The 26,298-nt window shown below is 52.4% G+C and overlaps 1 protein-coding gene across 3 annotated transcripts; it reads right to left on the reverse strand.

Moving 5' to 3' along the window:
- Window positions 1-1,528: 1,528 nt before the first annotated feature.
- Window positions 1,529-24,157, reverse strand: ZNF385A (zinc finger protein 385A). 3 transcript variants are annotated; one of them, XM_079140967.1, is made up of 8 exons: window positions 24,060-24,157; window positions 17,452-17,585; window positions 8,133-8,243; window positions 6,179-6,341; window positions 3,796-4,038; window positions 3,277-3,446; window positions 2,974-3,069; window positions 1,529-2,854 (listed from the first exon to the last, which is right to left on the reverse strand). In XM_079140967.1, the coding sequence occupies exons 1-8, from the start codon at window positions 24,067-24,069 to the stop codon at window positions 2,624-2,626; spliced, it is 1,158 nt and encodes a 385-aa protein (XP_078997093.1). In that variant the 5' UTR covers window positions 24,070-24,157; the 3' UTR covers window positions 1,529-2,623. The 3 variants fall into 3 exon arrangements, with proteins under 3 accessions (XP_078997093.1, XP_078997091.1, XP_078997092.1); XM_079140965.1 differs by lacking the exon at window positions 24,060-24,157 and adding an exon at window positions 18,630-18,752; XM_079140966.1 differs by lacking the exon at window positions 24,060-24,157 and adding an exon at window positions 18,223-18,333.
- Between the last annotated feature and the right edge of the window lie 2,141 nt (window positions 24,158-26,298).

Here is a 26,298-nt window from a genome sequence, read left to right on the forward strand (position 1 = left end):
GAGGAATTGGGTTTGATTCTCAGCACTGTCTATAAGTAAAAGAATAAAAATAAAGGTGTATCAACATCTAAAAAAATATTAAAAAAAAAAAAAAAGAAACCAGAAAATACTCAGATGGTATCTTCTCCCTCTCACCCTCCCCAAAGTAGAGAATGATTATCAATGGCAAATGGCAGTTACAGCAAAGCAGCACGGAGAGCCAGTTCCACACTCAGGAGAGAACCCTGTACTTATTCCTGTGGTTTCTGGTGCTCTGTGTGTTCAGAGAAAGGTCTCTAGTAATGAATTATAGAAATAAAAGTTTAGTCTTAATGATGAATTCAATTTTAAACCAGCATGTTTGAGGTGCCTGGGTGGGGGGTGCCAGTATCCAGCTTCTCCAACCTGAGTTTCTTCGAGACCCTCTCTAAGATAGTTTTGGATCTCCACTCTGCCTTTTTTTTTTTTTTTTTAATTTTTATTTTTTATTTATTTTTAACTACATTGACTTGATAACAAAACAAAACACTCCTATTGGTTTCCATTTCTGAACCCACAGTGAACTCGCACCCACAATTTCACAAACCCAGGGCCCCTATTCCCCTCTCCTTCCTCTTTGTCATCATATCACCTTCCCTCTGTCTGTCTTCTGCAAGACTAGCAGGTGGGTAGAGGAGGGGAAGTAAGAAGAGAAGACCATAGTCAGGAGGGCCCCTCCAGATGCTGGGTTTTGTTCTGGGACTTTTGGTTTGACTTTCCTGCCACCTAGGATGGCTAGACAGAGAGGTCCACAGGGTACTGGCTGTTCTTGGGAGTTTGTAGTGGAACTGAATTCTGGGGTTAAGGAGCAGACCCTTTCCTTCATAAACCACGTGAAAGGTGACCAACTGCTCCCCGGCTTCAGACCATGTAGCTGGTGGGACAAGAAAGGAGTCTAATATATCTGCAAATGGCAATCTCAGTGTGTTATACTCTTGACATACATGAGCTCTCAATGAACTGTTGAAAGATTCCAGTCGGTTCATTTAGCAGATGGGGAAACTGAGGTCCAGACAGGATAAGACTGGCCTGAGGTCACTGTACAGGGCCAAGCAAAGGCTAGCGCTCAATCTGTTCACCTCATCCCCAATTCTTTCCGTGCCCTGTCTTGCTGGCATGGTTTTCCCACCAGAGATAGAAAAGCCTGAATTCTTTCCTTTGTCTGAGACTGGGTCTAGACCCATCTCCCTGGAATCGCGACTTAGCCTAGAGAACACTCCTTTTCTCTGTCGTTGGCGCCGCCTGGTGGACTTGTGGCGAATTCTAAACAGCTGCACTGCAATCCCAGACCTGGACTAAAAAGATTCCTCTAGACCAAGTTTACATGAGCTGGGTGGGATGGGAACCTCCGCTAGCTTTGCAGAAGTCTCCTACCTTGCCTCCTCCCACCCCCGTTTTCCTGTCCCCCCTCCTCCTCCTGGCCCCCTTTCGGTGTGTCGGTTTCCCTCACCATACAGATACATCTCCCTATCAAAGTGCTCCCAAATCAGCGGGCAAGGAGAGTCTGAGGGCGGAGGGCAGAACGAATTCAGACTTTATTGTCAGGGACAGGGAAAAGGGGAGGGCCAGGGTGGGGGGCCGGGGTTGCTACATTGTCAAGCAGAAAGAGTAGGTGGGGAGGGGAAGGCCTGTGGGGGCCGGTCTCCCTCCCGGGTTGGAGGTGGGAAGGGTTGACAATACGAAACCACATAAGGGGTGGGGGTGTCACGCCCCCGCCCGAGTTGTGCAGTGGAGGGGACAGCCATGAGGTCTAGGAGCTGGGACGGGGGAGGCTACAGACTCGGCGAATCCTGCGGAGAGGGAGGGGCGGGGGCGAGGCTTCTATTGCTTTTTGCTCACAGTTTTGCGGAAGGCGAGGCGGGGGTGGGCTTGGACTGGACACCCCTTGCCCCCCTCGGTACCCCTTGGGCGATGGGTGCTGGTGAAAAGAATGGAACCCGGACGGGGGAGGAAGAAGGCGAGGGAAGGGTCTATGGGGGCATCTCCTTGGTCCCACCCAAGTGCCAGAGATGCCCCCAAGTGCTGCCCCTTGCAATGGGCCCGGCTAGCCCTGGGGCTGGGGCATGGTGCGGGGCGGGCACAGTGAGGTTGCCGGCGGTAAAACCAAAGTGCTTATGAGGGACCCGGGATCCCGCTTGCTCCCCTCCCCCTGCGGAGGACGGGCGTGTTCACGGAAGCGCTTCAGTTTGGGGTAGGGGGCCGGAGTCCCAGAGTCCGCTTATTGCCAAGAAATCCATTTCTGCCCCTCGGGCCCCGACCATGGCTTGTGAACCCCGTTTTGTGCTAGGTTTGAGGGGGAAGGGCTGGATGGACATGGCTTTTGGGAGGGGGGGTGTCCCCAAGGGGGCTCAGGGGTGAGACGGCCCCCCCTTTTCTAGGGGAGAGGGAAGGGCAGGGGGCGGGGTTCCCTGAGATCTGGGGTGTTCCCCCCCTTCTGAAGCCCCCCTCCCCCACTACCCCTCCCCTTTCCTGGAACCCCGTACCTCGGGGTGGGCGGGGGAAGGAGAGATCATTCAGGGAGCGCCGGGAGGGGCGGGCTGGGAGCCCGGAGGCCTGGGTCCCGGCTGGAGGTGGGGGGTTGAATGGGAGGGGCTCGGGGCTGAGGTCAGTAGGGGGAGAAGAGGATGGGTCCGTGCGCAGTTCGGATGGGTCCCGGGGCCGGGTGGAGCAGTGGGTGAGTGATCGGCGGTCCCTGCAGAAGAGGTGCGGCGGGAGCTGGGCGCAGGGATAGCGGGGAGCCAGCTGCCGCTGCCATCACTGCAGCCACCGCCAGGGGGCTGGGGAGCAGGCCGCCGGCTAGGGACTTGGGCAGCTCCTTGGAGAAAGTCAGCGTGCCCTGAAGCCGGAGAGAAGCGCAGGGGGGTCATCGGGCGGTCCTGTAAACACCACCTCTCCCGCAGCCCCGCCTGCTTCCCTCTTTCCAACCCGCCGAATTCCCCAGCGCCCTGGCCTCACCGCCAGCTCCCCGGCGCCCCTGGGCTTCTTGTGACGGCTCAGTAGTGGGTTGGGCTTCCCGGCCACGCCGTCTCGGTGCCGCCGGCTGGAGATGTGCTGAGGAGGCGATTGGGTGGTGGGTTGTGAGCCCCCAGAAAAGAGCAACCGCCAGGGGGCACGGCCACATCGCCGATAACCCAGTTCCAAGTTCTGGGCCCGTTTCCATTTTTAGCAGAGGTAGGAGCCTTAAGAAGGGACCTCACCCAAGCTTCTGGTCCTCCCTGCCCCCCTCAGCAGAATTCCTGGGGAGGGCCTTAGACTCACCTGTTTAAGTTGGACCTCCGAGTTGACCTTGACATTGCAGATCTCACAGTGGAAGGTTCGGTCTTGGGCAGGAGCCTCTGGTTCCCCAGGGGTGGGAGGCCCCAGCCTAGGGTAAGCTTTGATGGGACCCAGCCCACTTCGGGCCTCCAGAATTGTCTTGTGCTTAGTACCTGGAGCCCACAGAGGGCAGGAGGTAAGGAGTAGAGGAACAATTTCCAAGCCGACTAGACCTTAAACACCCACATTCCCAGTGACTATATGGGAGGGATGCACAAGTGTGGGGTTTTTCTAGCCCCTTGGGTTCCTCCCAAATACAAGGTGGGCCACAGGAGAGTCACAAGTGAAAGAGGGTGGAGGGGGAGCTGAGGCAGTAAGGGGCTAAGGACAGGGGGAGATGGCTGGGGAAGGAGAGAGCCTGGTAGATCTTGGGAGTCTCCAGGATGTTGGAAGCCAGGGAGTCAGGATATAGGAAGCAGGGTGGGCAGAGGACTGGAGAACATGGTTGGGGAGGGTCTATACCTTTGTTATGTGCCTCAAGCTGGGACAGGGAGTTCACAGCCACTTTGCACAGAGCACAGTAGAGCAGTCGCTTGGCTTTCTCCTCCTCTTCCTTGCTGCCCCCAGGCACGGAAGCTGAGGCTGGAGTCCCCCCTTCACCCTTGATTACCCCACGGCCAGTCTCTGGAACACTTGGGGGGGATGGGGAGCCAGGCTGTTTCTCTGGGGATCCTGGGGCTGGACCCAGTCCATTCTCTGTGGAAACTGTTGGGGTAAAACACTGGGTCACCCCAGAGAGTTCTTGGAGAACATTCTTCATGTGGACACCCACCTCCATTTCCTGGAGGGCAGGGGCCCAGGAGTCCCCACCCTGTGACAACATGCATGTTGTCATGCATGGATCAGAACCAGATGTGGTTCAGTTGCCACAGGCTGGGTGTGAGACTCTAGAGCCTGGTTCATTCTCCATGAGCTAGGAATGGCTAGTTGGGGGGTCTGGCTCCACCAGCCTACCTGGAGGGTGAAGCTGGCATTCTGCCCAGCCAGAGGGTGAGGTGTGGAATAAGGATTCATGCCCCAGTGGCCTGCTAGCTGTAGGAAGGGGCAGAACCAGGATAAAGGAAGGTCAGGAGAGGCGGATGCAGGCATGGCAAAGGGAAACAGAAAGAGCAGAACCAGAGAGGGAAGAAACAGGGATGCAGGCTGCTCTATAATTCATGGCTCAATTAAAGATGCACAGGCCCCAGGCTTCAGTGCCGGGTTCTGGCCTCTGTACAGGGGAAACTCTAGCGCTCCCATTCTCCCTCCAACAGACGATCCAGTTTCCGGGTCAAGAGGAGGCCTGCAGTTGGGGTAGGGAGCTGTTGGGAAGGGAACTCCTGACCACTGCAGGTGTTCATTTGTTTGTCCATCCTATGATTCTTCCGCTTATTTCTCTTACTCATTTCTGACATCCTCCACCTTCACCCCAATCCAGAGAGAGCATCCACATCCCAGTCTGGATAGGACTTCATGGTTTATGAAAGCAGGACAGGAATAGTCATCTTGCTCTGATCCTCAGAGAGTATAGAAACTGAATAAAGTAATATGTGGAAGATACCTAGAACAGTGCTATGAGAGAAATGTTAACTAGTCAGATATGGTGATACACGCCTGTAATCCCAGCAACTCAGGAGGTGTAGGCAGGAGGATCCCAAGTTCAAGGCCAGCCTTCACAACTTTTAAAAAAATTTTGTTTTTTAGATGTTGATGGACCTTTATTTTATTCATTTATTTATATGTGGTGATGAGAACGGAACTCATCGCTAGGCCAGCGCTCTACCACTGAGCCACAACCCTAGCCTGAGCCTTCGCAACTTAGGCACTCAGGACGTTAGCAAGAACGTGTCTTAAAATAAAAAGTAAAAAAGGGCTCCATTTCCAGTACCACACACAAAAAAGAAATGTTAACTATCTCCCTCCACCACTACTAAACAACCACCATCATCAATGTCCCCCCATTTTACAGAGATGTTAACAAACCAAACCAACATGATCAGACTAGGAAAGAGCCCGAGCACAATTAGAACTCAGGCCCGCCCTTCCATCTGTGGACGCCTGAGGGTGGTTCCCAGCATGTGTGGGGAGTTGGGGCCTGGGCAGTGCACAGGCTTGTTTCTCATTCTTCTTAGGGTGAGGCAGGAAGGGCAGGCCAGGATAGAAGGAAATGGGGACAAGGGGGGATGTCAGATCTCTTTGGAGTTGGCCATGACTGCCACTGGATGTGGTAATCCTAGGATAGGGGTGGCTTATATCTTCCTGTCCCCATAATCCCTCTCCTAGTCTCTTAGAAGTATGGTTGAGGATGGCCACTAGCCATGAGGGAAAAAGAACTTCGGAGTGGCTTTTTGTAAACCTAGAAATGACCTCAAAGATCTTAAAAGTCTCACTCTCTTATTTGCCAGAAAAGAAAACTGGCCCAGAGAAGTCCAAGGGTCTAGCCGAGAAAATCCAGGGAGTTCCTTGGGTTTCTTGAACTCAGTCTTCTCTGAGGAGAGCCCCAGCAGGGCAGGCACTCAAACATCCTGATTCCCTCTCTCCAGCAGGAAGGGCCTCTCTCTGGATTGGATGGTTCCCCTTTTCTTGGGGAGGTTTGCCAGGTGGCCTCACCCTAGCCCCTCTCTGAGTCACTGAGCAGAGAGGACAGACAGTGGTGACTCTGTTGAGAGGAGCTGAGGCGAGGGGGTGAGGGTGACAGGATGGAAATTTTACATCACTGTGCTTGGCTCCAGGACACACCTTGGGTGGGAGTGGGGGTGGGGGTTGGGAGTGAGGGAGGGAGACAGAAGCAGGGAAGAGTTAATGAAATGGGGAGAGACCAGAGAAGTAAGAGATCAGTTGAAGGATGTGGGAGATTCAGACACACCTGGACGGGGGGCTACACCTTCCCCATTTGTGGGAGTGCTTCCTGGTGGAGCTGGGTCTCCAGGTTCTCGGATGCCAGGCTCTCTGCCTCGGGTCTTGGCAGCCTCAATGCCTTTGACTCTTCGGGCATGGCGGTTACCCTTGTAGTGTGCCTCGGCCTGACTCTTTAGGGATGGAAGAAAAAAATGGAATCTGAGATCACTTTTCATCGCCTGATCTCCCCACAGGGTTCCTCAGCTCCTGGGGTGGCCTCAGCAGGCTGCAATGAATCTCCCTGTACTCCTGAGATGTAAAGCCCCACGCTAATCAGTCTGCTCATTCCTGAAGCTTGGACAAACACATCAAGCATGACTCTCTGGGAATCTGGATTCCCGCTTAGCCCAGACTGCATCCCACTACCACACCTAGGACCTGACTGCAGACTCAGGCCCCAGACCTGGGGACCACAAACCTGTGGGAGAATCCTAAACTGGGAGGGGTCTAAGATGTGGTCAGCTGGCATCCTCTTAGACCCTAGGCCTATGTCCTGATTCTCTGCCCCCAGGATTCTGCCCTTGCTGCTTTTACCCTCAGACTGGGAGTCCCAGGAGCTCTGATGCCTGGGTTCTATCCTGATGACTCCCCCTAGGTCTCATTTTCCCTGAAGCCTCTGTGGACACCCTAGAGGACCCTGGCCTCAAGCCCAGCTCTGGAGACAGAAGACAGCAGTAGAGACAGCTGTCAAAACAGAGCCACTGGATGGGGGAGGGAAAGGGAGGGAAAAAGAGGGAAGGGCTGTTTGCTATTGGCTCCCCACCTCTCCAATCTTGTTCCCTTCACCAGTGAGTGGAGACAGGGTTGGTAGAGAGGATGCCTAGGGACCAAGCTAAATAGGGGCCTAATGCTGGGTTGATCTTGGCTCCACCCACTGCCTGCCCCTACCCTCTGTTCCCATTTGTACCCCTGCTAAGAATGTATGATCCTGGAGGCACAAGGTCACTTAGACAGGGGTAGAAATAAAAGGTGTAGATAGGCAGGAAGAGAACACTGGCAGCCCAGTGGTGTGCAAGGCCCGCGGCATGGGGTGTGTGTGTGTGTGTGTGTGTGTGTGTGTGTACACTGGATAGAGAAACAGAATATGCTTTTATTTTCTCTACTCAGCAGAAAGAGGCTCTGCTGTTTTTCTCCAAAAGCTCTCAGAGCCTGTATGCTATGAAGGTCCCTCTACACCCAAACAGGAGTCCCACTGGAGCCTTAGAGGGAGGAAATCTGGGTGGCTAGACACCTGGGTTTGGGGTTTTGGGTGGCTTCTCCCCATGGGGAAAGTCCCAGACTTTGTGTGTGATTTGAAGGGAGAAGGGTAGAAATGGGGTAGAGAGAAGAGGAAGCCAGGGGGTTAGAGGGAAGTGAGCAGGCCCAGGGAGGAGTCTAGCAGAGGCCAAAGAGGACAGAGACTCTGCAGGGGAGCCAATGACTTAACTCAGCCCTGTACCTGAGGACCAGAGGGCCAAAGGTCACACTCCCACCCAGATACCTACATTCTAAGAAGGTCTAAACATGGAATACCTCAGTCTCTGAGGGAGGGAGGAAGGGGCCAGCCTCAGAGGATGGGTCTACTCACGTCACAACACATAGTCAGGGCTGGGGTTGTGGCTCAGTGGCAGAGTGCTTGCCTAGCATGTGTGAGGCACTGGGTTTGATTCTCAGCACCACGTATAAATAAAATAAAGGGCCACTCACAACTAAAAAAATAATAAATTAATTTAAAAAATCCAAAAACCCCCATATAGTGACCTCTTACTTGCCTGAAGTGCCTCCCAGCAGCTCTCGCCTATCCCACAGTATCCCCACTCCTTGTTCTTCCCTCAACATGCCTTTAGTCCTTGCCTCTCACCCAGAGGTCCCAGTCTCTGCCCTCCTCAAGGTCCCCTGGCTGCCCCTGTCCCAGGGGTGGGACAAGCAACTGGACTTCTTACCTGAGAATTGAAGCGGATTTGACAGACATTACAGGAAATGACAGGCCGCTTGGTCTTGAGTAAGGGTCCCCCAAAAGTGTGGGAGAGCACAGCCTTCTGCACAGGGTCCATCTGTGGAGACAGGCTAGAGTGAGCCAGGAACCCCAGCATAAGTCCATCATCCCTCCGACTGGCAGCAGCTGGGTTAAACCAAGGTCCCAGAGCTTTTTCCTGGAATTGAAGGCTCTAAGCCTCAGTTCCCTGATTCCTCTAGCTCAGTCTTCATAGCACTGGAAGGGACCTGATGGAGTCATTGGACCAATGCTACTATTTCACAAAAAAGTACAAGTGGTTTGCCCAAGGTCACATCATGAGTTAATATCTGAGCTGGAACTGGATCCTGGACTCTTGCCTTGGTTCATCATACCATGAAGGTCCAACTCTGTCATCTTGACCTGTCTCCTATAGCTAGCTAATCTGCCAGAGGTCTGCTGACACTAAGTCCTAGGGAACCCTAGAACTTTGGGCCTTTCACTGAAGCTTTTGAACCCTTTTGGCCCCCTCTGGTGTAAGACTTTCTGCCCAGTCCATCCTCTGGTTCCTATCTTCCCATTTCTGGGATCCAGTTTGCCTTTAACACTCTTTCTGTGGACCATTTTTTTTGGTACCAGGGGTTGAACCAGGGGTGTTTAGCCACCAAGTCACATCCCCAGTTAGCCCTTTACACTTTTTTTTTTTTTTTAATATTTTTTAGTTGGAGATGACACAATGCCTTTATTTTTATTTTTTATTTTTAGTTGCAGATGGACACAATATCATTATTTGGTTTATTTAGTTTCATGTGGTGCTGGGGATTGAACCCAGTGCCTCACACATGCTAGGCAAATGCTCTATCACTGAGCCACAACCCCAGCCCCCAATGCCTCTATTTTATTTATTTATTTATATGTGGTGCTGAGAATTTAACTCAGTGCCTCACATATGCTAGGCAAGTGCTCTGCCACTGAGCTACAACCCCAACCCTGCCCTTTTACTTTTTATCTTTTTTTTTTTTTTTTTTTAATTCAGAGACAGGGTCTTGCTGCGTTGCTTAGGGCCTTGCTAAATTGCTGAAGCTGGCTTTGAACTCATGGTCTTCCTGTCTTGTCCTCCCGTGCTGCTGGGATTACAGGTGTGCGTCACTGTGCCTGGCTCTATGGACCTTTTTAAGGCAGCACCTTCTAGAGCAAGTAAAAGAATCAGAAGAGCCACAGTGTCACATACCTGTAATTCCAGTAGCTTGAGAGGCTGAAGCAGGAAAAATTGGAAGTTCAAAGTCAGCCTCAGCAACTTAGGGAGACCTTGCCTCAAAATAAAATATATGTAAAGGGCTGGTGATGTGGCTCAGTGGTTAAGTGCCCTGGGGGTGGTTGAATTCCCAGTACCGGAAAAAAAAAAAAAAAAAAAAAAAAATCAGAGGGGAATAGGTGGCTGTAGCAAATAATGGGGTGTAAGAAGGGAGCTGGAATAGTCTAAGGCAGCCCAGTTATCTTCTGAACCTTCTCTCCCTGATCACAGGGCTTCTGGGGCAGGGCTGTGGTCTGGGTAGGATTAGGGCCATCTCTGCCTCCACCCTGGGTCAGCAGATGTCTTTGCAGTCTTCTGCCAAGAGTTCATGAGGAGCAAGGAGCGAAGAGGATGGGAGTTCTCTGAGGTCTTCTACTATCAGGGGATAAAGCCAAGGGCCTAGAGGCATGAAGATTGCCTTCCAGAACAGCCCTCCTCCCCTTGGGCCCCTAGGCGGCCAGGGAGAGGCAGGACTGACTGGAATGCAGCTGAGGCTGAGGATTGGGTGATGGCTGAGACAGCTGATAAGAACAAACCAAGTTAGGGGTGGAACCTTATCTTCAAGGTGGAAGGAATCAAGTAAGACAGAATTGCTAGGGAATTGGGGGTCCTTAGTTCCTCACTTGAGTCCCTGCTTGTGCCCAGGTTTCAGGGTTTCCAGTGAGACGCTGCGAGAGAGGGATCATGAAGCAGGGGCAAGAAGGGTTGGAGACCGGAAAGCCCAGATGTCTTGACTTCCCTGCCTCCCCCAGGAGTCTCACCAGCTGGTTGGGTTAATATCAGGAAAGGGGCTTTCAGCATCCCTTGTGAAATGGGCGGCAGCCTCACCTATGCTGCAATGGTGGATGCAGGAACCAGGACTGGGTTCAGATAAGTGTCCGACAAACATCAATATCTTGACTGACCCTGGGCTGGAAGGAGCCCCTCTCAATGCTCTCTTTTCACCTCCTATCAGCTTCCTGGAAGCCCCAGTTACATTCAAGGAAAAGTCTAACAGGAGAGGAATGGGTGTGTGCACGTGTGTGTGTGTGTGTGTGTGCGCGCTAGGCAGGCTGTGATCAATCTGTGCATGGGTGGAGTGTGAATGAGTGTCATGTACTGTGCGTACATCATTTATGTATCAACAGTTCTGTGTTGGGGGCTTAGCTGACACCAAGAATGGTCGGGTTGTGTAATCTTCAGCTGTGTGTTTATCTGTGTAAATATATGATGTGTTTGGCAGAAAGAAAGACAGACCAAGTTGGAGACAGGCTTTAATCACAAAGGGGAGACAGATTGCTGCTCTCAGCTCCCAGTCTCCAGGTCTAAGCTTTTCCTATTCAGAGACCCTCCTCCCCCAACTCTGCCCCAGGGTTCTCCTAAACCCTGGGCTTCCTCACATGCTGGGTGGGGAATGGGAATTCAGCCCAGACAGAAACCCAATCTGGGCCAGGAAACCTAAGTCGGATGAAAACAGTAGGGAGAGAGGAATGGGATGTAGAGGGGAGGGCAGCATCTCCTGGTTCTATCTCTGCCCCACCCCACTGCCCCAGCCTGCTCCCAGGAGGGGATAAGGACCCAGGATCCTGAGGATGAGATGTGGCCTGACCATCCAAACCTCCATTCCCTGAGAATCCTGGCTCCACCTGGGTCCCTCCTCCAGGGTGAGAAAGTAACTCTAGCACAGCCTCCTCTCCAGGTTAAAGTCCAGAAACACCAACTAGGGACAGGGAGGGTAGCACTGGAGTCAGGCAGGCCTTTCCCACCTTCTCTTCAAGAACAGAGGAGACACCAGGTTGAAGGTGAGGGCTCCTGGGTCTAATCCTGGTGCAGGTGGAATGTGAGCCACTGAAGTACTGCTTCAGGCCAAGGTCAGGAGGCCCCGGTGACCTAGATGAAGGCTCCCTGGGGAGAAGTGGAGGCCAGCATCTCCCAGAGCCCATCTCACTCCACAGCCTCTTCTATGGGATGTTGGCCTACAGACTGTCTGGACAAGTCCACCAAACAGTCTCCTCCCATGTGCCCTCCAACAGCAAACGTGAAGGGGAATAGCTCCCTGAAGCTGGGGCAAAATGAATCAGGAAGGGCAATGGGGATAGAGCGAGGAAACTAGATCATGAGGGGGAAGCTATGATTATATTTCCTTCCATTCCTCTCTATGTGATGGAACTTGCAGTCCCTTGTTTGACCACCCCACTTCCCCACCCCTCAAAATGAGGTGACAAGCCGCAAGGGAAAGGGGGTGGAATCTCAAGGATGGGAAAACCTGAGGAACACGAAGGGCTGACACAGGGAAAATAAAAAGAGCAGGTGGAAGCTGGTGGGGAAGGGATGCTGGGCCAGGGCTGGTGAAGAGGGAGCTGAAAAGTGAGGTAATTTGAGGGTAGGTATAGGACCTGATGGGAAGTCTGAAGATCTGGGGGACTCCAAGGACCTGGGAAGCAGAGGTTAGGGTATCCAGTATGGTGGCACGGTCTGGGGGCACCAACTGGGATCCTGAGGCTGGTTAGGGCCGTGCCGGTGTGGGGGATGGGCCGGACAACCCGCGGACTGGGCAAAGCGAGAGGTGGCCAGCCACGCAGGGGCGGGCGGGGATGGGGTGGGGGGGCGCTGCGGCAGCGCGGAACCCGAGAGAGAGGAGGGGCCGGGTGGCTTACCCTGCGGGACCCTGGGGGCCGCGGCTCCATGGCCCGGGTGGCGGACCCGGGCGGGGGGGCCGAGCCTGGCCGGCCGGGCAGGCCGGGGACGCGGCGCTGGTTGCCCGGGCGGCTCGGGCTGTGAGGCCGGGCGGGTCGGGAGACTGGGAGGCGGCGCCGGCCGGCTCTGGAGCCCGCCCCGGAGGCGGGGCCGAGGGCGGTCCGAGGACGGGGGCGGGGACAGGGAACCGGAGAGGAGTGGAGGGGGGCTAGACCGAACAGGCTAGAGGGGATGTCCAAGTCCAGGCGCCTCTTCCCGGAAAGACCTTCTCCGGGCGAGGGGCCACTTGGCCCGGCGGCATAGGCAATGAACAGATGACCCAAGATGCCTTCCTTCTTGGGTCCAATGTTCAATCCTATGGTCGACTCTGTCTAGCTCGGACATTTGTCCTTTCTTTCACCCCTTCGGCCTTGATCCTCGCTCCTCTGCTGACAGCGATTCTTGAGAGTCCGCAGACAACACATACCCAGTTCCTTGTGCACACAGTCCCTGTGCTGCGCCTTTTTCAAGGCTCTTACCCCGCAGGGGTGGGAAACCGAACCCAGGTACCCAGGTGTCAGGCACTGCTCTCTCAGCGATTCTTCCAAATGGTGGGGCTGGGGCTCCCAGGACAGATGCGACCTCAGACTAGAGACATCATGCCTAACCGCTCCTCTCCCTCTCCCCTCGTCTGACACCAGGCGCACCAGGTTCTCTAAGCTTAAACCACGCTTCGTGCACTTACTGCCCTCTGGCGGTCGAGTTGGGGCGTGAGCGGCAGGAAAGCAAAGCAGCCCACTCCCCAGGACACCTCATTCTCTGTGGACAGGGCTTGGGATCCTATTATCTCATCTCTGGGTCTCATCCCCTCCCATCTTACCTAAGGCAAAGAGATGACTGAAGCAGGGTACTGGATCCAGGGAGAAGTTGCCTTTGGGAGACAGTGAGGGACATCCAAGGGCAGAAGGAAGCAGTGGAGTAAGTGGGAGGAGAATGAAGGGAGACAGCAATGCGGGGTGGATTGAGGGGGGAAGGTATGATGGGTAGGAACTGCCCCAGTAGGAAAGAGAGCTGGAGGTACCAGTCGGCAGACAGCTAAAGGTGCCATGAGTAATAGTACCACCTCCAGCAGCACCTAATGTTGATTGATTCCTTGGAATGTGGCTGCTCTGTACTGAACTCTTTGCATGGATTATCTAATTTAATCATCACAACCACTATTTGAAGTAAGTACTATTATTATCTTCATTTTATAGACGAAGGAACTGAGGTTTAGAGAGGTTAAATAATTTGCCCAAGGTCATAAGCTAGTAAGTGGCTGAACTGGGATTTGAATTTAAACCTGGGCAGCTTGACTCCAAAGCCATGTACTTAACTGCTGCACAGTACTTCCAAAGGCCTGTCTGCAGCTTTTCTGCAGTCCTCATTTCCCTGCAGAATTTGACACTATTGATGCAGCCCGACACACTCTCTCCCTTGGCTTCTCCAACTCTACAAGAGTGTATTTCCTCCCCTGCCCGCTCCAGTGGCTCCTCTGTTTCCTTCAGGGAGCCTCCTCAGGTTCCCACTGCCTAATTCTGCTTATTCCTCAAGGCTGAGTCCCTGACTATCCTACCTTCTCTTTCTGCTCTTCCCGTAAACCAAAATAATAGCAATATGGGCTGGGGTTATTGCTCAGTGGTAGAGCACTTGCCTACCATGTGTGAGGCACTGGGTTCGATCCTCCACATCATAAATAAATAAATAAATAAAATAAAGGTCCATTAACAAGTAAAAAATTTTTAAAAAATAATAGCAATAACATAACAATCATACCAGCTAATATTGATTGAACTCTTACTTGGTGCTAGGTGTTATGATTATATAATACAATTGTTACAACCTCATGAGTTAATACTATTACTATCCCATTCTACAGATGGTAAAATTGAGATTCAGGATGGTTAAATGCCTTGCTTAAGGGCACATAGCCAGTACAATGGGCCATCAATTCACATTCTGACAGTCATATGCCAAAGCTGGTGATGTTCAATACCCTGCTGCACTCTCCAAGCCCAACTATGCTCATGCCTTTATGTATGTATGTATGTGGTGATGGGAATTGAATCCAGAGCCTCATGCATGCTAGGCAAGTGCTTTCTAGTCCCTCACTGAGCTACATTTACAGATTCCATGACTTATTTTTCTTTCTCCTCTTCTTCTCCTCCTCCTCTTTTTCCTCCCTGTCCCACTCCCCCACTTCTCCTTTTTCTCCTTTTTCTGTTTGTTTTTTGATACTAGGGATTGAACCTGGAGACCCTAGCACTTTTTATGTTTTAATCTTGAGAAAGTCTCGCTAAGTTGCTGAGGGTCTCATTAAGTTGCTGAGGCTGGCCTTCAACCTGCCTTAGCTTCCAGAGTTGCTTGGCTGACAGGTGTGCAGCACCACACCAGGCACTCATGGCTTCAAACAGCTCCACGAAGCAGTGGAGACAGGAGCCCTGCGGAACTCAGAAACCTGGATTATTTACGTAAATCAATTAGATAACTTTGCAACCTTAGACAAGTCACTTAACCTCTCTGAGTCCATATATTCTCGCCTATAAAATATGGACAAAGCACTCCTATAATCCCAACTACCTGGGAGACTGGGGCAAGAGGATCTTGAACTTGAGCCCATCCTGGGCAGACCAGTGAGACCATGGTATCAAAACAACAACATAAAAAGTAAATAAATTTTAAAAAATAGAGACAACAATGGGGTGCTAAGACTTAAGGGTAAGTGTAAGTCAGGTATTCAGAGAGGGGGAAAGTATTCCCCATACCTTAGGTTCCAGTTATACCCAATCAACTGCACTTTCTCAAGTGTTCTTTTCTAGTCCTTGCTCTTGTAATTTGCTTCAATCTGGAACATTGTTTAAGGACACTTTTAAAATCCTACTAATAATTCTTCAAAGCCTAAATCATGTTATCCACTCCATCTAGGTTAAGTCCTTTTCTCCTCTGTTCTCCTTTTTCCTGCTTAACTTTGGTTGGTCCCTTAGGTACTTCCATCTCCAGCAAGTCGTGTTTGACACTGCTTTGACTCCCATGAAAGCTAACTGCCTCTGACACAGCTCCTCAACACTACAGGGTGACTGTTAACTTGTTATTATTCCTGCTCAACTGTGAGCTCCCTAAGGCTGAGGACTGAGTCCTATGTCCCCGATACCAGGCACAGTGCCCAGCACATGATACATGCTCAAAAATAAATTTTTTTTGGTTAAGTTGAATTGTTGTTAGCGTTTCTGTCACAATATTCATAATCTTCTCTGTTCTTCTGTGTACATATCTTTCTTTCCTGAATATAAAGTCCTTTAAGATAGGAGTGTCTTGGGCTGGGGCTGTGGCTCAGTGGTAGAGCACTTGCCTGGCATGTGTGAGGCACTGGGTTCAATCCTCAGTACCAGATAAAAATAAATAAATAAAAATAAAAGGTCCAGGCTGGGGTGTGGCTCAGTGGTGGAGTGCTTGCCTAGCACGAGTGAGGCATTGGGTTTGATCCTCAGCACCATATAAAGAAGCTAAACAAAGTAAAGGTATTGTGTTCATCTATGACTAAAAAAAAAAAAAAAAAAAAAAAAAAAAAATCTAAATAAAATAAAAGATCCATTGACAACTGAAAAAAAGGGCTATCTTATATTTATCCCTCCTGTCTGCATTGTATCTAGACCTGTGCCCTGCTTATAGTCAATACTCAATTTTCTCTTGTAAAATGAGAATAATAACAACAGTCACCCCAAAGGGTGCTATAAGGGTTAAAGGTTAAGATTTGAAAAGCACTTTGTAGACATTAAAATGCAATGCAAATGTTGGTTTAGGTTCTTCTGGAGATTTTGGAGAGTGGCTAAGGAATAAAGAGAATTCTATTTGGAGTAAGATGTTATGGGTTCAAATTATATCTTGGACACAGACCGCGTCAACTTACAGAAATGACTGAACCCTGTCTGGGCACAGTGGTTACACCTGTAATCCAAGTAACTTGGGAGGCTAAGGCAGGAAGATCCCAAGTTCAAAGCTAGACTCAGTGATTTAGAAAGGCCCTAAGCAACTTAGCAAGACCCAATCTCCAAATAAAACACAGAAAGGACTGGGGATGTGGCTCAGTGGCTAACCTCAATTTTTGTTGTCCCATTTGTCGAACAGGAATATTAATGTCTACCTTGTGGGGTTGTGGTGAAGATTAAAGGAAGTTGGATATAGAAACATCTGCTGCAGTCTCTGCATACTCCATTCAGTTTGTGTTTGTGGCCAAATGTGCTTTGATGGTGGGTGATCTGAGTTGAGTAAGGCTGAATCCCCAACCTTTAGCTTCAGCCCTCTCTCCAGGCCTCAAGTTCTAGTTGACTGTTGGACTTCAGGTTGCTGAGGCTGCAATCCAAACTTGTAATCCTCCTGCCTCAGTCTCCTGGGTTGCTGAGATTATGGCATGCATCACCACACTGAACTGTTGGACTTTTTGGTTCAATGTTCTCCTGTAAAACTCTCAGCATGTCCCAAAGAGTTCAGCACTCTCAGCCCAGACAGCCTCCTCCTCTAAACCCTGCCTGTGTCACGGTGACTTCTTCCTCCCAGTCGCAAAGGCCTGAACCTTGGGTCATCCTTGACTCATCCTTTCTCTTCTCCCCAACCCCTGAACACCAGCTGGTCACCAGGCCTGTCAGTATGTCCTTGGAAACACCTCACCCTTCCCCTTCCTCTCCCTCACCCTGCTGCTGCCACTTTCCCAGTGTGACTTTCCTCCAGTCCCACACTGCTGGAGCAGCCTCCTAACTAGGCCCCCTCCTCCAGTCTTTGCTCCTTTCCAGCCTCACTCAGACTTCTCCAGTCACCTTCCTCAAAGGCTGCTCTTAGCAAGTCATTCTCCTGCCCAAGAATGGGCAGTGGCTCCCTACTTCATATTGTAGTAAACAGACAACTTTGCCAGCCCTCCAAGCCCTACCCACAGATCCTATCTACCTAGCTAGGGCTCCAGAGAGCTAGAACTTAAAGGTAGGCATGCTTGTCTACCTGCTTATCCCCTTTCTGGATTCAGCATGTACACCCCGCCACCTCCCTACTGTCACTACCACTCCTTAGGCCTTATTACTTTTCTGGATGGTCTGGCCATCACAGGAGGACTAAGTGAGATCATTCACACAAAACACTCCACATGGTGTTGGTCGATAGCAGACTTCAGTACATATTAACTATTATTATTGTGGTTAATACTATACCAGATAGCTGACAAAACTTGTAATTGACTAGAAGTGAGGAAGATTAAGTCATAAGAAGAGATAAAGAATTAAATATAGGAGTAGAAGAGGGCAGGGGTGGGCTGGGGAAGGCGGCTGCTACTCACCGTGCTGTAGTTGAAGAGGCTCAGGGTGGGGGCTGGCTCCAGAGGGAAGGGCAGAATCTGCTTGAGGTCCAGCGGGGGCTGCATGATGGGGGGCTGCCGCAGCAGCGGGAGGGGCCCTGCCCGGCTCAGGCTGCCTGGAGGGCAGAGAAAGCATTCTGTAGGGTAGGGAGATTGAAGCTGGGGAAGCCCGCCCAAGCCTGGCATTCCCACTCCCTCGCTGGGGCCCCACACTCAGAAGTGTGACCCCCATTTGTGCACATGGGTGAGCCCTGTATACACACTTCCCCTGCTGACTCCGGAGCCCTGGAGCAGGTCCTCCTCTGTGGGCCTTCCCTTCTGGGTGGTTTTCACTTCCCCTTCTCATCTCCCTCCCCCTAAGACCTTTAGGTACTTTACAGACCTAGGAAAGCCTAGACCTTCCTTGCAGGCTGTCTGCTGGACCAACAGGAACCCTTAGCCCCAAGCTCCTGGCCACTCCTTGCTTCCCTGGCATTGCTTGCCCTCTGGATAGTCAAAGGTTTGTTATCATCCCAGGAAGGACAGAGTCAACTGGGTGATTCATGCCACTGCCCAAGGGGACCATGAAGCCAAGATCTGGGGGAGGGGTGCAGAATTTTTCAGGTTCCCAGGAGTTATGATTTTGTTCCAGTCACAACTCTTAATTAACTGCTGACCTCTCTGGGGGTAGGTAGCGAGTAGGTGGATGGTCTGGGCCATTCTCCCAGACCCCTCTCCAACCCTCTTCAGTCCTCCCCAGGCCCTTTGTCTCACCGGGAGTGCTCAGCTCCAGCTCTGCAGGACAGCCACCACCCGGCCTCTGACCCCAAGGGGAAATGAAAGTGGAGGCCTTCTCTCCAACTACCCTCCCCTGAAATGTTCTTCTCCTCCCCCTAGAGTCATGGGAGGAACTCCACCAGCTTCCAAAGGCAGCCCTGAGTGCAGAGGCACCCAGGACCCTCTGGATAGCCTGTGGCCCAGCTGCCTTCTGCGACCCCACAGTCCACCAGCTGCAGAGCTCTGGCTGTCCTCCACTACTCCAGCCACCCGCTGCCAGCAACAGGGGTTCCCAGGAACAAAGCAGCCTGCTTGCTTGGCCCCGTCCTCCCCTGACCTTCCTAGGGCAGGGGATCCCCAGGTTCTTCTCCTATTCCCTCCATAGAGACTACCCTCTTTCATACCTTCAGTTTCTGGTGCCCGCTGCCCCCAGGCAGTGGCCTGGCCCTGGCCCCCCAGGGGCCTGGGCCTGACAACGTCCCCTTCCCTTGGTTCTGCCCTCTGCCCCCTCCCTTGCTATCCCCCTCCCCCAGCCCAGTCAGTAGAATCAGCCAATCAGAGTCCTGGAAAAGTGGGGCAGAGGGGAGGGCGGGGGAGCAGGGATTAGGGGAATCTGAGGCGAGGGAGAGGGGGTGGGGAGGGCTCAGGCACAGCTGGGGGCAGGGAGCTGGTCCAGAAAGGTCTGGAGGGGTCTGTCTCTTCCACCCAATGCCAGGACTGGGTGGCCAGGGTGCCTCAGGCAGAGAGGGGTCAAGGCTGCTGGGAGTTTGGGCTTCCAAATTCTAGGGTCTGAAGGAGAGTATAGGATGCTTGGCTTTGGCCCTTGAGCTGTTGGGGGTCTGTGTGTCTTGTGTCCATTTCCTCCTCTGACACCTTCAGGGTTGGGATGGGGTGGGTGAAGACAGACAGCGAGTGAGAGAAAATGGTAGAGTAGCAGAAGCAGGAATAAGTAACTGAGAAAAAGGACAGAGACTTTGTGAGAGAAGAGGGTAGAGAACCATGGAAAGATGGAAGAGTGAAATGAGATATAAAAACAGACCCTGCTGAAAAGCAGGACATAGAGCTAGAGGTGAGGGTGGGAAGACCAAAGGGCGGAGAATGGAGAGAGGGAGGAAGACCAAGAGAAGAGAGTGAAAAGACTGACCGACAGTTTGGCCCTCTTCCCTTCCCGATCTGTCCCCTCATGGCCTCCCCCTAGGCCCCACCCCTCTTCTCTGCCTGGCACCCAAGGCCAGTGCAGCCTTAACGAGCCTCAGGAATGGTGAGAGAAACCTGAGTGCTCCCAGAGTCCCCAGCATCCCGCCCCCACCCCAGCAGCTGGTTTGGGGCTGGCTCTTGACCCGCTGCAGCAGGAGGGACTGCAGCTTGGCTCTGGGCTCTCTAACCTCCCACTCCTCAAACCATCGCCGGGAGAGAGCTGAGTTCCAGAAAAAGCCACAGGAAAAAAATCGAGGAGCCACCGTGTGCCAGGCAATGAATTCTGAGTATTATCACATTTAATCTCTGAGGTGACCTAGGCTATGAGGTGACTAGGATTCCATGAAGTAGCTGATATTATTTTTTTCCATTTGGTATGTGGGGAAACCAGGACTGAGAGTAGTTAAAAAAACTTGGCTGATGTCACACAGCCTGTAAGTACCAGGGCTGAGATTCAAATCAAGATCTGTCGCACTCTATAGCAAGTTCCTTCTCTGCTACATCACTCCCAAAGGGCTCTAATTTAACTCTGAAGCAGAGATGTGAGCACAGGCTTCCATCTGGTTGAAGGATAGGATGGGGAGAGCAAGTTCCATGCATTTCCTGGCATTGGAGTCCTCATTTCAACTCCAGAGGGGGATTAAAAAAAAAAAAAACAGGTACAGCCACTCCGTTCCCTGTGACCAGTAACTCGTCTTTTCCACTGATGTGAATGTTGGGGTAGAGGGGAATATAAGAGAGGGTGAAATAAGGGTGGAGTAAGGGAAGGACCAGGGTGGGCAAATGGAGAGTCATTTTCTCCTTTCTGGATTCCTGTGTCCTCCCCTCCACTCTGAAATCTGAGGTGGGGTGAAGGGCAGATGGCAGCTATGGGTTGGGTGGGCAGAAACAGGCCTCTTGGTTTCATATAGCTCAAACCTCAGGCTCCCCCCCACCCCCCCGCAACACACACACCTTTTTTGTACTAGGAATTGAACCCAGAGGTGCTTTACCACTGAGCCACATCCTCAGCCTGTTTTTAAAAAATTTTTATTTTGAGACAGGGTCTTGCTAAATTGCTTAGGGCCTTGCTAAATTGCTGAGGCTAGCTTTGAACCTGCAATCTTCCTGCCTCAGTCTCCCGAGTCGCTGGGATTACAGGCCTGCACCACCGCACCTAGCTCCCTCCCTTCCATTTTCGGAGAATAACAATAGTTGCCACTTTTCGAGGGCTTCCTATATGCCAAGCACTTTACATACATGGTTTCCCAGTGGACGGTCCCCTGTGCACTAGCTGGGTGGCTAGCTGGTTTCTCTGACTCTCTCAGTCTCATTTCTCATCTGTGAAATGAGAACAACAGTACCTGCCTCACAGAGCTGACAAAAGGATTGAACAAATCCATGTCAAGTGCTGGCATGCCACAATGAGAACTCAATAAATGTTTGCTGAATAAATAAATTCTCATCTTATAGAGGGTGACAGCTGGCTCAGAGAGGGAGTTACCTGACCAAGGTCACACAGCTAGGAGGGGATTTGAACACGCTTGGCTCCAGAGGCAGCACTATACTTTTCTGGGGAAGGAAAGCTGAAAAGGAAAGAATATAGGAAGAACCAGGTGACCAGAAATGAGGTAAAAAAAAAAATCTGGGTTTTTATCAGAGAAGGAGAGTAAATTGGAGTGTGTGTAAGTGAAGCACCCATGTTAGGCAGGGCAGGGAGGAGCTGGGGCCTGGCTGGGGCAGGCTTCTCCAGAGAGAAGCTCATTAGAGTAATTACCTCCAGCAGACAGAACCCCACCCAGCTCCACGGGGAATTGCTACATGCTTTATTAAAGACAGTTCCCAACGCACTTTAGAGGGGGCAGTTCGTAGCCCCTCAGATAGTGGACATCTGCCCATTTCTATACCCTGCTTAACTGTGGGCACTTTGATCTTGCTCTGGTTTCCCTGCCAACACTAACCCACCACCAAGCTGCATCTGGCTCCTCCATCCCACTGAGGCCTGGTCTCTTCCTCCTTCTCTTCCCCAGAAGTTCTGGCCAGGTTGGGAGCCCTAGCTCCTTGGTTCTCAGGTGGAGCCCCGGCCTCAGGCCCTGGTGGTAAAGATGGGAGCGTCTGCTGTGAGCTGGTTCAGGGTGTGGCAATGCCTGAGTAGGCACGGGAGCCAGGAAAGGTGCTGGGCAGGGCTGAGAGTAGTGCTGGTCTGAAGGCGAGGCCAGGGTGAGACCAAGCTCAGAGAGAGGCATTGGGGTTAAGGTTGCAAGTAGTTAGGGCTCCAGATGACGAAAATCATAGGGTCAGTACTGGGTTAGAATGGGAATTAGACTCTGAGGCTAAAGGGAGGAATTGAGATATCATCTCATCCATCTCTGTTTTCTTTTAGGCCTTTTGGCTTCTCTTCCTTCCCCAGAAATGCCTAAATCAGGGTGGGAAGCGACTGGAAAGCCTTGAGCTCCTGGGTCTTATCTTCTTGACCAAGTCCAATGTATCTGTCCCCTTCTGCCCCATCCTGGCAGGAGGCAGGTTGAGAGCTGGAAAAGCTTTGAAGTCAAAGATGAAAGAGACAAGGGGATGATTATGAACAACTACTCAAAACATCATCCCTAATAACCCCAGGGTGGGTGTGGGCGGGAGCAGGGCTTAAAGGGAGGAGGAGATTGGGAAGGGAAGAGCAGGGAGGCAGACCTCTGAGAAATCTTTCCCAACCTAACTGGAAGAGGCCTCCTCTTCTGCCCGCCCCTCACAGCACCAGGGTCTCCATGGAAAGGATGGTGCAAAAAGACTTGGAACAAGGAAGCCGGGCCCAGAACTACCACCTTAAACCTGGGACTCCAACTCTAGATCTCGAGCAAGCTGGGCAGGGACATCTTGGAGCCCCTTCAGGGTCACCTAGCACATGGACTCAGTGGTCCATTCTAAATGAGGCATTTAGAGCTGAATACCTTGGTATGGGTCCTGAGGGTGAGACCTGAGCCTGGCAGCTTCCCTCACTCACCTCCTTCCTTAAAGAGGGCTCGGGTGGAGGGCTGGGGTGTAGCCCAGTGGTAGAGTGTGTGTTTATGTATGCACACATAATTCATAAGGCTCAGGTTCTATCCTCTGCACCAAAAAAAAAAAAAAAAAAAAAAAAAAAAAAGACTGAGGTTTTGAGGGCCCTAGCAGGCTTCCCACCCCTCAGTAGCCTTGGAACAAGGAGGCAGTTAATTACAGGGTGAGGGCAGAGGGCAGAGATGGCACAGGTTGGAGGATAGTGGAACCTGTGCAAAGGGGTCTGAGTCCAAAGTGTGTTGGGGGTGTCCCCCTAGAGGATGGGGGTGGTATTCAAAGAAGGCTGTGGAATATCTTCCCCTACTAGAATACTCTTGGGAAAGAGGCACGGAAGAAGTCATTCATGCCTTGTTCTCATTCATTTAATAGATATGATGGAGTGCCAGGTGGAGGGGAGTGAGGCATAAAGTGGTGAGAGAGGCCACACAGGAGGAGGAGAGAAGGAAGGCGGATGGGTCTCTGCTAGCGAAGTCAACAGGGTAAAGGGGATGAATTCAAAGAAGAAAAGAAAGGCAGATAGATAGCAGAGGGTCTCAGGAGAACGACGAGGGTAGGAGCCAGTCAAGCCCTCTGGGCATCAGCTGCATCCAGGTGTCCCCAGTGGGGGGAGGGAGACCACAGGTGTCTGGGCTTGGTAGGGGGCTCCCAGCACAAACAGGGCACAGGAACCGGCCTAGCCAGGGTGGAGGGCAGAGGTCAGCGTAGGCCTGTGCACTATTGTGGAGGCAGGGCCCTGGAGCTGGAGCTGATGCGGAGTCCAGAATATAGCTAGGCCCTCTCCTCCCCCATCCCTGGGGCTCCCTTCCCGATGTAGGTCATGAGGATGGGGTGGCTGTGGCTGACGGGCTGTCAGAACCCAGCGGGAGTTCCCCTCCCCCAGCCTTACTTTCCCCACAACCTCTCCTTCTCCTGGTGGCCCCCGGCCCAAGGCAGGGGTGGAGGGGAAGAAGGAAGACGGGAAGGAAGGGCCCAGGCAGCCAGAGCAGGGAGAGAGAGGGGCAGGTCCCGGCGTGTTGGGGCAGGATGGCTGCGGAGACAGGCTCTAAGCCGCAGGAGCCCTGGATGGACGGTTTCCCACCCGCTCTTCTCCCCAGCCCCCTTATCTTCAGCCCTCAGGTTCCCACCTCCCACCACACTCACCTCGAAGCTACACCCACCATCTTCTCCCCCCGCCCCCCACTTCCTCCTTTCCCTCTTATCCTGGGCCCAGAAGGATGTCGGAGTGTCAAAGCAAAGGGTGGGGGAAGGCGCTGGAGGGGACGGGTCCGAACCTTTCCCCCAACTCCACCAGGCCAGCACCAGCCCCCTCCCCCAGCCTCTCGTAGACTGTCATATAATATTCATGAGCCTCATGAATACGCAATGTTCTCATTATGGGGCGGGGGTCTCACTCCGTTCTGCCTCCCCCCTCGCCACTCCCTTAGACCACCCGGAGAAGCGGCAGCTTAGCGAAGAGGGGAAGGGACCCCAGATGTGGAGCCAGCTGAAGGGGGAGGGGGAACCGGTCGCTGACTGGCGGCCGCAGTCTCCGCGGTGCCGGGAGGTGGAGAGGGGTGACCCGCTGAGAGGGACCCGGGAGCCTGGAGACTGGAGGCGCAGAGCCCACTCACCGAGGATCATGCTGGGGACCCAGGCGCCCGGGGTTCCGCGTCGCTCTGTCCCGGGGGCCGTTCTGGCCGGGCTGGGGGTACGGGGGGAGGAGTCGGGGGCGGAGCAGAGGCCGGCCTAGGCGGAGCGGGGCGGGGCCCGCAGCAGGTGAAGGCGGGAGGAGGGGTACCCGGCGCCCCGGGCTCCGCGAGGGGGCGTCCTGGCCCCCTCCCGCTGCCTCCCGCTGCCTCCCGCCCTTCTGATTGCTGCCCCTGGATCTCTGGGCTTTACGGTGCCACTGCAGCCGGGGTTGGGGGAACAAGACGTCTAGAAGACCGTGTGAGGTGATGGAGGAAGCTGGGAACTAAGAGGCCTGGGTCTGAGGGCGGGAAGTCTAGTTCCAGGATGATGGGGGGCGGGATGCTTAAGTACCCTGGAGAGAGATGGAACCCCGGATTGGGTGGGACAACCGGCTCCCCTCCAGAGTGATGAGCTGGTAGGGGGTGGGAGGGAGGTACTTTGAGAATGTTTGGGTCCTAGTTTGTTTTTCCTTTCTTTCTCTTTTTTCTTTTTCTTTTTTAAACTGGGGCTTGAACCCAGGGGCGCTCTATCACTAAGCTACTTCCCTAGCCTTTTTAATTTTTTATTGTGAGATAAGGTCTCCCTTAATTGCTTAGAGCCTCGCTGAGTTGCTGAGGCTGGCCTCGAACTTTTGAGTCTCCTACGTTTGCCTTCCCAATCGCTGGGATTTCAGGCGTGTGCCACTGCGACAGGCGGTTTGATTTTCTAATTTAGGAGTCTAATCCCTGGGGACTGGGTGAATTTGGGGGTTGAAGATAGATTTGAGTTGATCTCTGCCTGGGGTTGGAATGCCTGGGTCCTTAAAGAAGGTCTGGGTGAAGGGACTGCAATCAATGTTCTTGAGAATGTAGAAATAGAAGAGTTGTAACTGAGATCATTAGGGTAACTGGAAGATGACAGAAAATCCAGAATTGAGATGCAACTTTGTAGAGATGACCTGAATTGGGTTGGGGAGGGAGAGGATATCCTCTTCAGAGTCTAAATGCAGGGCATTCCCCACTAAGGAGAGCTTCAAGGAAGAGCTCTGGTGAGGTGGAGGTGAGAATGGAAGGTAGGACAGAAATTAAAAGCTGGGGAGAATGTCAGTGGGGAGAGGGACACAGGACACTTGGATGTATTCTAAGGCCAACAAGGGAATTGGGCAGAATTCAGACAACTGGGACCTCAGCACAAGGATAGAGTCTGGGAGTCTGCGGAGGTGTCTGAGGAAGATGCAGCTGCTACAGCCTGGACCTGTCTGTACCTGCCTTGAGAGGGAGGGTGGCAGGCAGATTTCCCAGAATGCCAAGCAGCCAGCTTCAGGCCAACCCCAGCCAGAGGGATAGGGGGTGTACTTGGGAACAGGAACACTTGGGATTTAGGGAGGGTGGAGGCACAGAGGAAGAGGACAGTGGAAGGGGTGGTGGGATTAGAATCTCATAACAGTTTAGGAAGGGGAAGGAGGAATGGCATTCCTGGGTTCTGGAGGCAAGTTAGGGCTGGATGACCAAAATAAAGTACAAGAAGTTTGGGTTCCTAATTCTGGGTACCAGCAATCTCTTGCCCCCACCACATTGACTTGGTTTGAAGAAAAGATGTTTCTGCGTCTGTCAAGGTGCTCTAGCTCAAGGGTAACAGAGCGCTAGGGGTGCCAAAGCCCTGGTTTGTTCTGATCTAGAGGTCCAAAGATCTTGGGACTATGACCTGGCTGTCCATGTTTGACCTTGGGGGAGAATATGAAGTCCGTCCATCAGAAGTTCGTGTGTGTGTGTGTTACCAGGAATTGGACCTAGGGTTGCTCTACTACTTAGCTGTATCCCAAGCCCTTTTACTTTTTGAGACAGGATCCCACTAAGTTGTCCAGGATAACCTTGAACTTGAGATTTTTTGCTTGTCTTCTGAGTTGGAGCTGCTGGGATTACAGGTACATCCTTTTGCTCTGGGTCTGACCTGCCATCATAGAGTTTGACCCCAGTGTCATCAAGCCTGCTTTTCTTAGACCCTGCTTCTACTCTCCTCTTCCCTTGTCTCCTGGGTGAATTCTTCAACAAAACAAGGGCCAGCACTAGGAGTAGTTGACCTGTGATGGAGTCTCCTTTGCCCTCAGTCCTTGTTCAGGGACTCTGAGTTAGGGAGATCTCAGAAGAGGGTTTGCTTATTTTACTATGGGGAGGCAGCTGGCTGGAGGGCGGGGTGACCTTG

Source organism: Sciurus vulgaris, assembly GCF_902686455.1.
Source record: "Sciurus vulgaris genome assembly, chromosome: 5".
Classification (NCBI taxonomy): Eukaryota; Metazoa; Chordata; class Mammalia; order Rodentia; family Sciuridae; genus Sciurus; species Sciurus vulgaris.